General features: G+C 47.3%; 2 protein-coding genes across 5 annotated transcripts in view; one reads left to right on the forward strand and one right to left on the reverse strand.

The window, feature by feature from the left end:
- The first annotated feature begins 274 nt into the window (after positions 1-274).
- The window catches only part of TDRD9 (tudor domain containing 9), a 118260-nt gene continuing 102366 nt past the window's right edge, over positions 275-16168 (forward strand). Inside the window, exon 1 of the mRNA XM_043554410.1 lies at positions 275-534. Coding sequence (XP_043410345.1) covers positions 335-534 — 200 coding nt within the window. The 5' untranslated portion in view covers positions 275-334. The remainder of the gene's footprint in view (positions 535-16168) is intronic.
- RD3L (RD3 like) lies at positions 11330-15130 on the reverse strand. Of its 4 annotated transcripts, none has more exons than XM_043554412.1 (5): positions 14294-15130; positions 13321-14202; positions 13056-13162; positions 12360-12665; positions 11330-12015 (listed from the first exon to the last, which is right to left on the reverse strand). In XM_043554412.1, the coding sequence occupies exons 4-5, from the start codon at positions 12656-12658 to the stop codon at positions 11718-11720; spliced, it is 597 nt and encodes a 198-aa protein (XP_043410347.1). In that variant the 5' UTR covers positions 12659-12665; positions 13056-13162; positions 13321-14202; positions 14294-15130; the 3' UTR covers positions 11330-11717. The 4 variants fall into 4 exon arrangements, with proteins under 4 accessions (XP_043410347.1, XP_043410349.1, XP_043410348.1 ...); XM_043554414.1 differs by having other exon boundaries at positions 13321-13562; positions 14033-15130; XM_043554413.1 differs by having other exon boundaries at positions 13321-13889; positions 14033-15130.

The following is a 16168-nucleotide window of genomic DNA, read 5'->3' on the forward strand; positions in this document are numbered from 1 at the left end:
GCCCCTAAAACGCAGAGCAGCTTCGAGGGACTCACCTCGCCGACTCGGGGACCGCCGCAGTGGCTCAGGCGTTCCCCAACGTCAGGAAGAGCGACGCGGCCGACAGCGCAGGCGCCGGGCTGCCAGTGCTCCCAACAGGCCTAGCGCGGCGCCGAGGGGCGGGGCCGGCGGCACGAGGTTCCGCCGTGCGAGCGCTGGCACATCCTGATTGGAGGGCCCGGGCGGGGTGGGGCCGCGTTCCCACCGTGCCCCGACGCGCCTTCGCGTTCTTGGCGTCGTCTGTTCCCGCCGCTCCGCTGGGCAGTTGAGGTGGCGTCGTCGCCGTGCCGGGAGCATGCTGCGCAAGCTCACCGTCGACCAGATCAACGACTGGTTCACCATCGGCAAGACCGTGACGGATGTGGAACTGCTGGGCTCACCGCCCGCCTTCCCGGCCGAGGCGGCCAGGGACGAGGCGCGGCGCAGGGACGCGCCCCCCCGCTTCGGCCCAGCAGCCGGGGCCCAGACTGGGGCCCAGCCGGCAGCGTCCGGGAGGTAGGAGGCCGAGGGTGGGTGCGAAGCCCAGGCCCGGCCAGGGGTGGGAGCGAGGCCGGCAGTGGGGGAGCGTCTGGGGGTTGGTGTGAGGCCCGAGCCCTTGCTCCTCCCCAGACTCTCCATGACTACGTCCCTGGCCCCCGGCTGGACCACCCCGTGACCTAGGCCTGGTTAACTCTCCTGGAAGTTGAGCCACTCCAGAATTAGGTTCACTTTTTAACTTTTTTTTTTTTTTTTAAATTAATAAGCTATTTTTGAGAGCAGTTTACATTTACAGAAAGGTTGAGCATAATCCCAAGTACCTTCTTCACCCCCGCCAACGTTTCCCTGTTGTTAATGTCTTTTTTTGTGTGTGTCATTGTACAATTGACGAGCCGATGTGGATACGTTATCGTTAACCAGAGTCCGTAGTGACGATGAGGGTTCAATCTTAGTGTTGTGGTCTGTGGTTGTGGACAGGTGTATGAACCTGTATCCACCACCATACAGAATAGTTCCACTGCCTTTTGTGCTCTGCCTCTTTACCCCTCCCACTCCCCCCCCAGCCCTGGCAACCACTGATCCTTTCACTATCCGTAGTGTTGCGTTTTCCAGAGTGTCTTATAGTTAGAATCAGGCCTGTTTAGCCTTTTCACATCTGCTACTTTGATTTTGTAATATGTGTTTAAGTTTTCTCCATGTTTTTTCATGGATTGGTAGCTTTTTTCTTTTTCTTTTTTCTTTTTTCTTTATTTTTGAGACAGGGAGAGACAGAGCATGAACAGGGGAGGCTCAGAGAGAGGGAGACACAGAATCTGAAACAGGCTCCAGGCTCTGAGCTGTCAGCACAGAGCCCGACGCGGGCCTCGAACTCACGGACCGCGAGATCATGACCTGGCTGAAGTCGGACGCTTAACCGACTGAGCCACCCAGGCGCCCCCACCCTTTTTTTTTTTTTTTTTTAAACACGTGTTGAATGATATTCCATTGTCTGGATGTACCACAGTCTGTGCATTTCCCTCCTGAAGGATGCTGGTGGCTTTCAAGTTTTGCAGTGATGAGTAAAGCTGTGGTAACCATTTCTGGCAGGTTTTTGTGGGTCAAACGTTTTCAGTCCATTTGGGTGAATACCAAGGAGCTGGAAAGCTGGATCTTCGTTCGGTTTTATGAACGCTCCTTCTCCCACTGTTTTTTTTTTTTTTTAACTTAAGCAACTGCTCTTGGTTCATCTGTTCACATGATTTTGGTGGAAATAAAAAGGCAAGAGGAGGGCATCTGGTTTTAGAAGACCCAGCCTGGTGTACCGAAACACCTGTTCCCTCTCTAAAGCGGGCCACTATGGAAGTACTCCCATCTTGGAGTGTCTGTGTCAGTGCTCGGACCCCCCCCCCCCATATTCAACACCTTTTTCAGTTGAGAGGGTGGTTTTGGTTTTTTAGTTTTTTATTTTTATTTGTGATGTTTGTTTATTTTTGAGAGAGAGACAGGGCACGAGCTGAGGAGGGGCAGAGAGAGAGGGAGACACAGAATCCGAAGCAGGCTCCAGGCTCTGAGCTGTCAGCACAGAGCCCGACGCGGGGCTCCAACTCCTGAACGGGGAGATCATGACCTGAGCCGAAGTCGGACGCTTAGCCGACTGAGCCACCCAGGCGCCCCAGTTTTTTAGTTTTTGAGAAAGTTTCTCTTGTTGGTTGGCCCCGTCAGGTTTTCATGGGATTGCTTCAAGCCTCTGTAGACAAGCTTCAAGCCTTTGCAGAGTCAAGGACTACTTGGGATCTTTAGTAAACCTGTTCTTGGAGGCGGGGAGGGGACAAAGAGACCCTTGTGCAGCTTTAGAGTGGCTTTTTTGTTGCTGCTTTTGTACTCTTTCCCCTTGAATTGCTCTAGTGAGTAATCCTGTAGGCTACCCTCTCTCCTTAAGCCTCCTCTGCTTGTAACGGGCAGAGCTGTGTTGCTTCTAAATAACTTATTGTGGTAGTGCAAGTAAATTATCATTGCCCTTTTCAGAAACTAAAAGTATAGATTTAAATGTTCTAACTACTGAGGACCAGTTGTTACAATTTCCAGTCTTTGGTGGATTAAGACTTTGAAAAATCAATAAAAATGAAATTTCAGAGTAATGGGAGGGAAAAAAGAAAATACAAGCCCCACTTAAAATATTAATTATAATTATCAAGTAAAATTACTTTGTAAAATCGCCATAAACGTTTCAACTTCTGTACGTAGCTAGAAATAGGCAAATAACATTGAGATTTGTTTGTGTAGTGCTTTGAGTCTGAGCAGTACTTCTCTGAAAGGCCCTTCCTGGGCCCTTACCACGTGCATATCTAAGGCGGAGGCTCTGCTGTGTAGTGGGCACTCAAATACAGCTACGTTATTTAGTCCTTGAAATAACCCCCTGAGATTGATGGCAGTAACTTAATTTTGTAGTTGAGGAAACAGACTTGTGTGGTAAAGTGCCTTGCCCAATAACTTCCTGAAATAAATAGTCACGGTAGGTAGAAAGAGCCTCTACCCCTTTCCAAAGATAACCACGGGACCCTGTGACTGTGTTCTGTTACAGGAAAGAGGGATTTTGCGGATGTAACTAAGTTTATAGATTCTAAAATAGGGAGATTACCTGGATTGTCTAATGACACGAGCCCTTAAAAGCAGGGATTTGAAACACGAGACGGACTGGACCAGTTGGTGTTAGACAGGACCGACCACAAAGGAAGCAGGAGAAGAATGTGGACAGCTAGGAGCAAAGGTGGGATCCCGGCTGATGGCCAGCAGGGAAACAGGGACCTCTGTCCTACAACTTCAAGGAACTGAATTTGGCCAACGACCCTGAATGAGCCTTTGGTAGTGAACGCAGTCCTGCCAACACCTTGATTTTGGCCTTACGGGACTCTAAGCAGAGGACCTACTTGTGTCCACCTGCACTACTGATTAACAGAAACTATGAAATAATCAATTTGTGTTGTTTTGAACTGCTGGATTATTGATAATTTGGTATGGCAGCAACAGGAAACTGATACAGTGGTAGACCTGGGGTTGATGTAGGGTGAGCTGACCATAAAGACACCCTCTGCCCCATGGCAGGCGCACAGCTGATGCTCAGATACTTGTTGACCTGAGGTCTTTCCAGAAAGGAGAGTTTGAATGAGGTTTTGATGTTGGTGAGAAAACATCTGACATAGAGGAAGACAGGTTTTGAAGTATAGGATAGCCCACAGTGAAACTGTATTTGGGAGGGACGATCAGGGTACGATCAGTTTGCGTTGAGTCTCTGGAGTCCAGTCCACGAGAGCGTTGTTAAACCAGCTTCATGAGTCATGTGAGTAATGACTACCGGCATTAAGAATAGAGAAGAGAAGTAGAAAACACGAGACTCTTTGGCACCTCCAAATGTATGTTGTCCCAGAGAAAGCTTTCCCATAGAAACTCCCCATTTCAAATCACCTATCTGGTGATTCCTTTTACCTAATTCAGTTTTCCCTTCTCGGTATCTCTCAGGTAAGTTGAGTGCCCACTGTGTTGAGCACCGCGTCAGGTGACAGGAAGCACAGCAGTCTGTCCTTCCGACAGACAAGGGAGGTCCCATTTTATAGCTGAGGATCAGCTAAGTTGAGAAACCGATCCCCGTCCGCCTATTTATTATGTGGTAGGATGGCTGTCTGACTCCAGCATATGTTACTTTGCACTTCTCGCTTGTTGCTTTTCGGTATGTAGGCTTTGCACACGTTAGTGTGTGTACGTGTTATCCTCCGGGAGTTGCGGTTTTCTGTTGACCACAAAAGCCGTGCTTTTTAAAGACCTTTTTGTCTGTTTACAGATTTAGTTTGTTAGGCCACTTTCCCATGAATTACAGTGTTCTCTATGTAATTCAATGCCCCGGAGGGGAGTGGCTGAGAGAGAGAGAGAGAGAGAGAGAGAGAGAGAGTGAGAGAGAGAGAGAGAATAGGGGAGCTCTGGGGGCACGGAGCTGGGTCCACGATTATTTCTGAAACCACGAAGGACTCTGCTGCTTCATCTGAGGCTACTGGGGGGCCATTGGAAGGCACTCTGGGGTTTTGACCAGAGCTGTGGGGTGATGTGACTTCTGGCTTTAACATGATCACTGCTGTGTGGAATGGACTGCAGCGGGCCCAGGGCAGTAACGGGGGATCAGGGAAGAGTCCATTAATATCATCTGTGACATCGCTTTAGATGTCAGCTTGGCTGGACAGTTGTGCTGATATTTGGCCCAACATGATTAAAAAAAAAAAAAGCTTTTTTTAAAAAATGTGTAGGGGCGCCTGGGTGGCGCAGTCGGTTAAGCGTCCGACTTCAGCCAGGTCACGATCTCGCGGTCCGGGAGTTCGAGCCCCGCGTCAGGCTCTGGGCTGATGGCTTGGATCCTGGAGCCCGTTTCCGATTCTGTGTCTCCCTCTCTCTCTGCCCCTCCCCCATTCATGCTCTGTCTCTCTCTGGCCCAAAAATAAACGTTGAAAAAAAAATTTTTTTTAATGTGTATTTATCTTTGAGAGAGAGACAGTGTGTGAGAGGGGGAGGGGCAGACAGAGAGGGAGACACAGAATCCGAAGCAGGCTCCAGGCTCTGAGCTGTCAGCACAGAGCCCAATGCGGGGCTCAGACCCATGAACCTCGAGATCGTGACCTCAGCCAAAGTTGGACGCTTAACCAGCTGAGTCACCCGGTGCCCCTGGCCCAACATGATTCTGGATGTCCCTAGGCGCTGATATTTGCAGGGTGAAGAGCAGCCCGCCTGCTTGTCTGCTGACCCAAGCCCTACCGGCTGCGGGCCCCCCCGACCCCCCCCACCCCCCCCCCCCCCCCCCCCCCCCCCCCCCCCCCCCCCCCCCCCCCCCCCCCCCCCCCCCCCCCACCCCCCCCCCCCCCGGCCTTCTGTCTTATTGGCCACGGGCTGGCAGTGCTGCCCAGGCCCCCCAGTCCCCTCCTCCCAACTGTACCCACTCTGACCCTGGCCCCTCTAATAAACTCGTGTCTACAGGAAAAAAAAAAAAAAAAAAAAAAAAAAAAGGTGCTTTTTGGATGAAACGAACATTTAAATTGATAGATTTTGAGTAAGGCAGATTACCTTCCAAATTGTGGGTGGGCCTCATCAAATCATTTGAAGACCTGGCTAGAACGAAGATTTACCTCCTAAAACAAGAAGGAATTCTGCCAAGTCCCTTCAGACTCGGGCTGCAACTCCTTCTCAGGTTTCCAGTCTGCTGGCCCAGCCTGCACATTTTGGACTTGTGTCTCTACAATCTCATGAGCTAATTCCTAGAAGTAAATCTCTCTTTCTCTATACACATCTGTTGGTTTAGTTTCTCTGGAGAATGCCCGCTAATACATCATGTAAGAAGAGAGGATGGTGGGTTAGACCAGGACTGTGGCATTGGAGGCGGTAAGCAGTATGCAGTTTGGATGTATTCCTAAGACACAAGCGAGGACTTTGTAGCTGGATCAGATACAGAACATGAGTGGGGAAGCAATAACGGGGACACCAAGGTTCTTGGCCGAGCAGCTGGAATGTGTTGCCATCGACGGAGAAAGGCAGGACCACGGGAGGAGCTGGTGTATGGGGAGACTTTTGATTTGGACGTGTTAACTTGACATGACTGTTAGATGACAGTAAACACAGGCAGTCTGGAACTGAGGAAGGAAGCCTGGCTGGAACTAGATGTTTGGGGGTTCAGTTTAAGGCTTGGAGACCAATGAGCTCACCCAGACTATGGGTGGTGGATCCTAGTGGGTGAGTGCAGAGAGAAGAGGTCCAAGGACCCAAGCCTGGACCCCTTGAATGTTGAGAAGTTGACGAGATGGAATAAAGAAGAGTGAGAAGGAACGCCTGGAAGGCTCGGGAAAACCAGGCGGGTGGCCACCTCCCCTTTGTGAATAACCACTTGCCTGGTGCCCTGCGTCCACATCTCTTAGTACTTGTATGGAATTGCTTTCTGTTGTTTTCTCCACATGAGAACTTTTTGGGGGAACGTTTTATCACTGAATCTCTGCCTCCTGGTGTAGTGCCTGGCACATAGTAGGGGCCCAGGTATCTGCATGAATGGACTGCCTTGGTTAGGTCCCAATTCTTGAGGTCTTATGATATGCTAGAAATGAGTATGGCTTCCTTATCTGCTCCTGCTTTGACTGAATTGCGAAATCTGTCATACGCCTCTGACCACAGCTGATTTTCCTAAGGGGTGTGTGTGTGTGTGTGTGTGTGTGTGTGTGTGTGTATAATCCGATGAAAATTAGAATATCCTGGCAGATTTTTCCAGAATAAGAGTGCACTTCCCCGTTTGTGCTTTCACCAACCTGGCCTAGATGAACCATCCTCTCTTTCCTGCATTATTGCAAAAGCCTTCTATTTTTATTCTCCTCACTTCCCATCCTTGCCCCCCGAATATTCTAGCACCTAGAAGAATGCCTGGCACGAAGTGGATGATCAGTTAATGTTTGGTAAATGAGCAAATTCTTGAGTCAACACTCACATCTAAGGTTTTTTGAGTACGTGTGCAACTATCTGTGGCTAGATTGTCATTAGAATAAAATGTAGACTCTGTTATGACTAACCGAGCTTTCTTCCAGCTGACATCTGCCTAATCTGCTGCTGCCCTCTGGCCACATTGGCATTTATTTTTTCTGTGTCTTGAAGACCCCAAACTCACTTCCACCCTGGGGCTTCTGTCTCTACTCTTCTTCCCGGAGTGCCTGCCCTTTTCCGTCTCCCTCTGCTTTGTTTCTTCCTGGGACCGCCTTCACCATTCCGGGCTCTGTCCCGATGTCTGCTCCTTGTACGGGCCTCCTGTGGCCTCCACAGCTGCACAAATCCTCCCACACCTCCTGTCTCCACCTCTGTAGTCTCTCTCAACATTGTTTTCTCCTCTAAAGCACTTACCATGTGCCCCAAGTCTTCTTTGTGATGTGTTTTTGGTCCCTCCACCATCGAGAATGATTCTGAGATTTCTGGCTCTGGGATTCTCTAAGAATTGGATGGCTTGGTGGCATTGTTGTTTACTGAGCTGAAGTGTCTAAAGAGCTGTGCTTTTTTGTGTGTACGTGTGTTGCTTTGATTCCTTTGTTCCTTTTCTTGATTTGTATTTATCCTTTTAGAAAACAAATCTCTGTGACCTTGGTTACCTGTGGGCATCCAAGAGGAGGTGTCAGGTAAACAACTGACTGTATGCATTTGGAGCTCAGAGGTTAAGTTGGGGCTGGACACAGTGCAGGGACCCGACAGATGCCAGTCCCTGCCTTGTTGTTCACTGACGTTGGACAGCCATTGAACTTGTCTGAGGCTGTTTGTTCATGTGTCGAGTGGGAGTGATACTACTTTCAAGGAAAGGATTAAATGAGTGTATGTATACAGTGCTTTGCACACAGCACCTGGCATGTGAAAGAATGACTTAAACACTACTAAATGGATTGGGCTGGTTAAATAATGCTCAGTTCTGAGGGACGCCTGGGTGGCTCAGTCGGTTAAGAATCTGACTTTGGCTCAGGTCATGATCTCATGGCCCATGAATTTGAGCCCTACATTGGGCTTTGCGCTGTTAGCACAGAGCCCAGTTCAGATCCTCTGTCCCTCCCTCTGTCTGCCCCTCCCATGTGAGTGTGCTCTCTCTTTCTCTCAAAAACAAACATTTAAAAAAATCTGCTAACTTTTGAGAGCTTATGATGTGTCAGATACACAGAGTACTTTTATGTGGATTAATGTATATCGCACCTCACTATTTTTTTTACATTTATTTATTTTTGAGAGAGAGAGAGAGAAGGAGAGAGTGCACACACAAGTGGGGGAGGGGCAGAGAGAGAAGGACACAGAGAATCTGAAGCAGGCTCCAGGCACCAAGCTGTCAGCACAGAGCCCAATGTGGGGCTCGAACTCACAAACCATATCATGACCTGAGCTGAAGTTGGACACCCAACCGACCGAGCCACACCGGCACCCCCCCCCCCCCCCCCCGCACCTTAGTATTTTCTAGCCAAAGCTTTTAGCCACTGAGCCAATACTTTCTCTTTATACAACATGCCTAAAGCCTTCCTGGTAGTTCTTTCCCCCATTTGCACCCCTAATGTTTTTGACCCTCATTTTCTTGCCGGTTTTAGAAACAGGCCAACGTATGGAATGAGATCTGTTAATATTTAGGAAGTCATTTGTGTTAAAATTTCTATTTGATTTGTAGATTTTCGAGCAACAACTGTAGTTTTTTTTTTTTTTTGAAGTTTATTTTGAGAGAGAGAGAGGGAGAGAGAGAACCCCAAGCAGGCTCCGCCCTGTCAGCACAGATCCTGAGGTGGAGCTCCACCTGAGCTGTAACCAAGAGTCAGATGTTTCACTGACTGAGCTACCCAGGAGCCTCTAAACAACTGTAGTTTTAAATTACATACACCAGTGCTCTCATGGTTGTTACGCTATTGCCAAAACAAAGAGAGAGATTCTGTCTACCAAAATGCAGTGTATTTTTTCCATTCCTGTTTATTTACTTCTACTTAAAAGTTTTTTTTAAGTTTATTTAATTTTGAGAGAGACAGAGACAGTACAAGTGGAGTAGCAGAGAGAGAGGGAGAAAGAGAAAGAGAATCCCAAGTAGGCTCTGCACCATGAGCGCAGAGCCCGATGTGGGGCTTGAACCCCTGAACCGTGAGATCATGATCTGAGCTGAAACCAAGCGTCAGAGGCTTAACGGAGTGAGCCACCCAGGTGCCCCTTAAGATTTTTTTTTAATGTTAATTTTTGAGAGAGAGAGAGAGACGGAATGTGAGCGGGGAAGGGGCCGAGGGAGAAGGAGACACAGAATCTGAAGCAGGCTCCAGGCTCTGAGCTGGCAGCACAGAGCCCACCTTGGGGCCCGAACCCATGAACGATGAGATCATGACCTGTGCTGAAGTTGGACGCTTAACCAACTGAGTGACCCAGGCGCCCCTCCATTTCTCTTTAAAGTCTGGCTGTGGAATTGACTGCATCGTGGGCAACTTAGAGCAGCATGGGTTCATTTTCCTCTTGGACTAGTGGGTCACCGAAGTGTCTGTAGCTTTTTCAGTCGTAGGAAGCTTCTGACAGCGGGGACTGAAGACCGTCCTCTTCTTCCTGTCTGGACAGGGAGAGTGGCCATCTCCAAAGGGATGTGCTTGGTCATTTCTTTTGTGTGGTGGCTGATTAAGGTGCCCTGGGGGGGGGGGGGGAAGAATGGAGTGTTCTGTGTCTCTTTGTGGTGTACATTTCCTCATCTACATGGTGAGGTTGCCACTTCTGGGGCTGCATCATAGACCACTCCAAGCTGTTTAAAACAGACATTTTGTTCCCACCATTAAGGTGATAATATGAAAACTTTTGTGTGCTGTTTTCTGTATTCACTGGATAATAAGCAGTTATGCACTTCTGGGGACAGTCAGCTCTCCCACAAATAGTTTCCATTCAAATTTCTCAGTGCTGGAAGAGCCCTTGCTAGTTAGCTTGTGAACACAGAACCACAAGGGAACAGGAACGAGAGGGGTCTATTTCAGATCCACTTAGAGCTGTGTTTCCCTTTACCTTGTCTTATTAAACCCTGGTCGGGTTGACACCATTCACTGCATGGTTAGGATTAAAGACCAAGTTGAAGCCTGCTCAGGATGCTGTGGATGTTGTCTGAGAGTACAGGAGAAAACAGGTCAGAAGGGTTTGTTTGGGGTGTGTATTCAGTTCTGGTCCTGAATATGTTTTCCTTTTAGATGGAAGAAAACGATAAAATCCCAAGTGTAAAGTTGTAAACATTGGGTTCCTTGGACTTACTTTTAAGAGTGATAAAAATTCTAGGGGAGCCTAGGTGGCTTAGTCGGTTAAGCGTCCAGCTTCAGCTCAGGTCATGATCTCATGGTTCATGGGTTCGAGCCCCGCGTCGCGCTCTGTGCTGCCAGCTCAGAGCCTGGAGCTTGCTTCAGATTCTGTCTCTCCCTCTCTCTCTGCTCCTCCCCCACTCATGCTCTGTCTCTGTCTCTCAAAAATAAATAAACATTAAAAAAAAAGTGATAAAGATTCTAGCACTTAATAAAAAAACCCCAATGATGAGTTTTCTCCTTGAATGAAATTATGAAATGTTGAATTTTGCATATTAAATATTAAGTATTTTATTTTATTTATTTTGAGAGGGAGGGAGGGAGGGAGGCAGAGAGAGTGAGCAAGGGTGAGTGGGGAGGGGCAGAAAGAGAGGAAGAGAGAATCCCAAGCAGGTTCTGCACTGTCCGTGTAGAGCGAGATGTGAGGCTTGAACTCACAAACCAAGAGATCATGACCTGAGCTGAAATCAAGAGTCAGCTGCTTAACTGACTGAGCCACCAGGCACCCTGAATATTTGCCATCTTAAATGAACCCAGTCTGTTTCTCTTTGTTGATATAATATAGTGCTCTATTTCCTTATTTATTTATTTATTTATTTATCTATAAAATGTTTTATTTATTTTTGAGAGAGAGAGCGAGCGAGCGAGCATGTGCACACAAGCAGGGCAGGAGCAGAGAGAGGGAGACAGAGGATTCAAAGTGGGCTCTGCACTGACAGCAGCGAGCCTGATGGGGGCTCGAACTCACAGACTGCAAGATCATGGCCTGAGCCGAGGTCGGACGCTCAACCGACTGAGCTACCCAGATGTCCCTGTTTCTTTTTCACGCCTTTCCTTAACGTTAGTTGTGATTAAAAAATATTGTAATTAGTAACAAATCTGAGTGTTGGAGTAAAGCATCACTTAGTCTTTAAACTACACATTATCTTCTCTGTGACTGCCCATCCTCCCTTCCCCGCTGATTATGACTGGAGGCCGCTCCGTGTTTTATTGTAAAAGTAAGATTCACATCAGTCATTTATTTTATTCTATACAGCTTTCTTTCAGAATAAAAGCCAAGGTTAATGTCTAATTTCCACACAGAATTTGTCCAGTTTCATACTAAATAAAATGCCTATGTTCCTGTGAGAGATGTTTGAGGTATAAGAAAATACTTCAAACATTTTTTTCAAAATATTTGGAACCATTTTAGTTAAAAGTAGACTGTTTAATAAAACATTGCATTTGTAGAGTGGTTAAAAAAGGAACACTACTTAAAACCTAGGATGCAGAGTTAAACGCTACGTAACATCTGACTTTGCAACAAAACATGAAATCACATCACTTTTTCTTTTAATATTAAGAGTTCTGCTTCTAAAGGTGGTCATAGAAACTCCTCTGGTTATAAGTAACTTAACTTGATGGGTAATAATATGGGAGGTTCCATATTCTGTGTGAGAATGCTGGGAACCTGTTCTTTGTGGTTTTGTCCACGTAACTGGAAATAGTGGGTATTTCGTCTTTGTCTGAACTCTTGGAGCTTGAGCCTGGCATCACAGAAGGTACAGGACAGTCTGTGTTCCTTGACTCTTCCAGGCCCTCCTGCTGGTTGCCTTTGTCAGCACTGTTTAGGAAATCTTTCAGAACTTGCTTGAAGATGTAGACTATTTCCCATGGCAGTACATCATTTTCTGCTAAAACTTCTCGAAATCTAGAGGGAAAGCAGTAGTGAATATTCAATTCAGAAACTCCCTTCTGTGCATATTCATTTATCTCTGAAATATAGCTGAAATAACGTAATTGCATAGTAGTTACCTTGTGAATAATCTGCTCATCCCTTTAAAATTACGCTTCTAGTAAAGACATTCTCTGTGACTTAAAAATATTTCCAGTAAGATATTTTTGTCCAGCCTATCCTTGGGGATTTTGGTTTTGGGTTTTTGATGCACGTGATTAAAGTATGTACCCGATAGAATACGATTTCCAGTCTAGATATATGAAGAACTTAGACTTGACAGCAGCAGATAATCACAAAAGAGAACATAGTATTTTTACCTGCTGAGAATAGTTCCGGTCTGACAAGGTTGAACTTGTGAGCAAAGGACTTCAAGCTGTCTTTGTTCAGTAGCCGGGATGGTCATGTGGGCGTTCTGGTGGTTTCTCAGCCAGTTGTAATCCACTCCTGTTTTTTTTACTTTTTGTTCATTTTCAATCTCTTGTATTAGTCTCTCTCGCTCCTTCAGATGCCACTTTAATTCCCGAAGCAGGGTCTTTGTCACTACATCTGAGCCAGGACAGTGTGCGGGTTTGTAGGCATCGTATTTTGGCCATTTCATCCAGCCAAAAAGTGGCATGCTCAGCCTACGGGAATATTCTCACTTGTTTATTTGTATAAAATGTTGCGGTTCTGATCAGCACATCTGTTTCTTTTCAGTAAATTTGCCAGAAACTGCGTGAATTTTCCACTGGTTAGATATGCAGGTCAAAACGAGATTAGAATGTGGATTAAAGTCTTTTAATTTCTAACTAGGTCAGTACCAAAAACCAAGCTTTGAAAACACATTATGTAGCTAAGCAGAAGTGAAATACACAAAGTCAGAGATAATCTCCAGACTGAACATTTTCTGAAAATAACACTGGCACTTGCTATTAAAAGTTCTTAGGAGGCTTTAAAACATTAACGTATAGGAAAGCTCTACCTCCACACACACTTTTGACTTAGGTTTTGCGCAGAAAAGGTTTAAAGCGTACCTGGTAAGTTGATGGATCCGATGTGGTGATGTTGCCAAAGAGTTTGCTTGAATTAGTGACGAAGCTATGTTTTTCTTGGGCGTGTATTGTTCTTCCGGATGCGTCCCCTGTTGGAAGGAATGAACCTCCTTATTTACCCACTGAAACTGTATTTGAAATAAATCAATTTCTGTGTTAGGAATGAGGTTGTGATGTCTTCGTTTAGAGAGAACGCTCATTAATTCACCTTGTAAGTGAGCTAGAAGAAGTGACAAAAATAACTTACTGTTTAATCTTCACAAATTATATAACGGTCTGCCTTTTGAACGTAGCTCCGTCTGTTTGAAAAAGATGCCGGCAGCCACAGGCTCTGGTCCCAAATGCACTCCGACTCGGCTCCGGTGATGCAGCGAGGAGCGGCTCCGGGAGGCACCAGGGCCGCGCTCCCAGCTACGGGGGGGACGGTGCGTGCTGTGATGTTCTGCTGTGGGTCACAGCTCAGGGCTGTATTTTTATGCCTGTAGAGAGCTAAAAATAACCACGCTGCTTTAATTCTTCTGCTTAACTTTCAGGCCATCTAGAAGCCAGGTCACTGTCCCCTCTAATGAGAGCAGAAAAAACAGATCAGTCTTGACGATTTGCAAAATATCCGTCCTGAGGAAATTCGTTATGATGGAGCAAAAGAGGCGAAGAATGCTGGTATCAGTCCTAGGTGGACTGTTTAGTCAGGGTTATTTTCTGTATTCATCTCGTTTCTCTCTCTAACTGGTAGTGAAATTTGTATGCTGGAGCCAGTTGTGAGGCCGGAGGACGTAAGTGCTGAAGTAGGTGACTTGACAATGTAGTTTATACTCTCTTGAGAAACTGTAATAATAGATTAAGGGTAGGGGAAAAGAGAGATCTAAGAGCATGAGAAATTGAAAACGAAACCTTGTCATTCATTCTACAGAAGACGATGGCAGTGTTTTCTTTTGGAGCCGAGGGTGAAACACACTTACCGTTGGGGCGAGGGCCGATGCGATGCGGGATGGTCTTTCCTTCAGGGGCCGCGGGTGTCTGGCTGAAGGGCACACAGGCCTTTTACTCTCTGCTTCTGTGTTCAGTGACTACGTAGCGGCTTTTCCTCTCATACCACTTGTTTCTTCTGTTGCCTTTTCCTTCAAATGAACTGTGAAGAATGGACATGGTTCCCATCAGACCCGCTTGTCACGCGTGATGAAGAGTGACGTGTGCGGTCAGCCTACAGCCCTGTTCCTTACACGTGAGAAGTGGCCCGCTGTCGGCATCCATCATCTTCACCGGGCAGGTTTTCACATCGCATCGTGTGCGGCGCTCTGAGGACGGAAGCGGTCGAGTTCGGCAGGACAGAAACGTCCTCGCAGATTTTCTGCCGAAGTTACGATGAATCCTGACACTTCTCCCTTCGAATAACCTCCTTGCTGTTGCTTTAATTTAAACGGTTTTTGCCTCCGCGATGGTGACGGCAACGTCGGGAGTATAGCGCCTGTGGAACACGAGCCACGTTTCTTTTCGGGGCCTTCTGTGGCTTCCTTCCCCTTCCTGCCGGCGCTGCCCCAGAGCGTGTCTTCCCGACACGTGTCGTCGTGTTCCCTCTGCCCTCAGAGTTGCTCACACAGACTCTGTCTTCTGAGATGTTCATTCTCTTTCTTTTCCGTTTATCCACTTTGTAGTTCTTTATTCACTTTGTAGTTTGTTGTGGAGGTCGGGGAAGGCCTTTTCGGGGCCGGGCGGGGGGGTGGCGTCCTTGGGAGATTTGAAGATCGGTGAACCTGCTGTGCAAAGAGCTCCTCAAAGACACCCCCCGCCGCAGACTTCTCTGGCGCCTGTGCTGCCCCTGTGGCGCCTGCTCAGGTGTAGCCCTCACAGTTTCTCTTACGGCTCAGCTTCCATTCCACGCGCCTCCCTTCCGTCTTCCACGTGTGAGCCTGCGTTTCTGGTGCTCAGGCTGTGCTGCTTATATTATTGTCACCGGTATGTTTTCTGTCCTGTCTCCTGAGATTGTTTGATTGAAGTAGAACTCAGGTATCAGTACAGTCGTGCCCCTGCTACCTTGTAGATGGACACCAGAAATATCCGTGGATCAGGATTTGTGGAGAAAGTACCTTCATGTTAATCCTTTCTGTTTATTAAGCTATAACCAGATTAACTTGGATTAAAACAAATTTTTTTTTTTTAACGTTTAGTTATGAGAGAGAGACACAGAGCACGAGCAGGGGAGGGGCGGAGAGAGAGGGAGACACAGAATGCGAAGCAGGCTCCGGGCTCTGAGCTGTCAGCACAGAGCCCGACATGGGGCTCGAACTCACTGCCTGCGAGATCATGACCTGAGCTAAAGTCGGACGCTTAACCGACTGAGCCATCCAGGCGCCCCTAACTTGGATTTTATTAAACATTTTAGTACGTTGAACAAATGAGTTGTTTCTGAGGAACTGCAGCCTCCAGGCATTTTGTGTGGAAGACAGAAAGCTTAAACTGTGATACTGGCCAGTTTCTTTTGGTCACTGTCACCATTTTCCAGGCTGCGTCTTGTTAGCTGAAGATTGTACCATCTCTCATACTCACTGTGAGATCGCACTGTAGCATTTACAGGGTGAGCAGATAAACTTCTAAGGTGTGTAGAGAAGTGCATAAGAAAATAAGTCTGGAAAAACAAAATTTTGGAAACCTGAGGGCAAGCTGAGGAGCCAGGGACAAATGTTCGTGTTTACAGTCGGGGCCTCGTTAGTGCTCGGCAGCATTTGATAGCGGCGCAGGGAGGATTCCTCACCGGGAGGAGCCTGGTGGCCCGGCCCTCTGCTTTTAAGTCCTTTGCTACTCGGTTTAAAATCCTGGATCGCTGCTGCTTCTGTCTTTCGGCTGTTAGAGATGCAGTTGATAAAATCATTTTAATTAAAACACACTAATGCATGTATTTTTTTTTTAATGTTTGTTTATTTTTGAGAGACAGAGCACGAGCAGGGGAGGGGCAAAGAGAGAGGGAGACCCAGAATCCGAAGCAGGCTCTAGGTTCCGAGCTGTCAGCACAGAGCCCGACGCAGGGCTGAAACTCATGAACCACGAGATCATGCCCCGAGTCAAAGTCGGCTGCTTAATTGACTGAGGCTGCGGGGCGC

This window comes from Prionailurus bengalensis, chromosome B3, assembly GCF_016509475.1.
Source record: "Prionailurus bengalensis isolate Pbe53 chromosome B3, Fcat_Pben_1.1_paternal_pri, whole genome shotgun sequence".
NCBI classification, from domain to species: domain Eukaryota; kingdom Metazoa; phylum Chordata; class Mammalia; order Carnivora; family Felidae; genus Prionailurus; species Prionailurus bengalensis.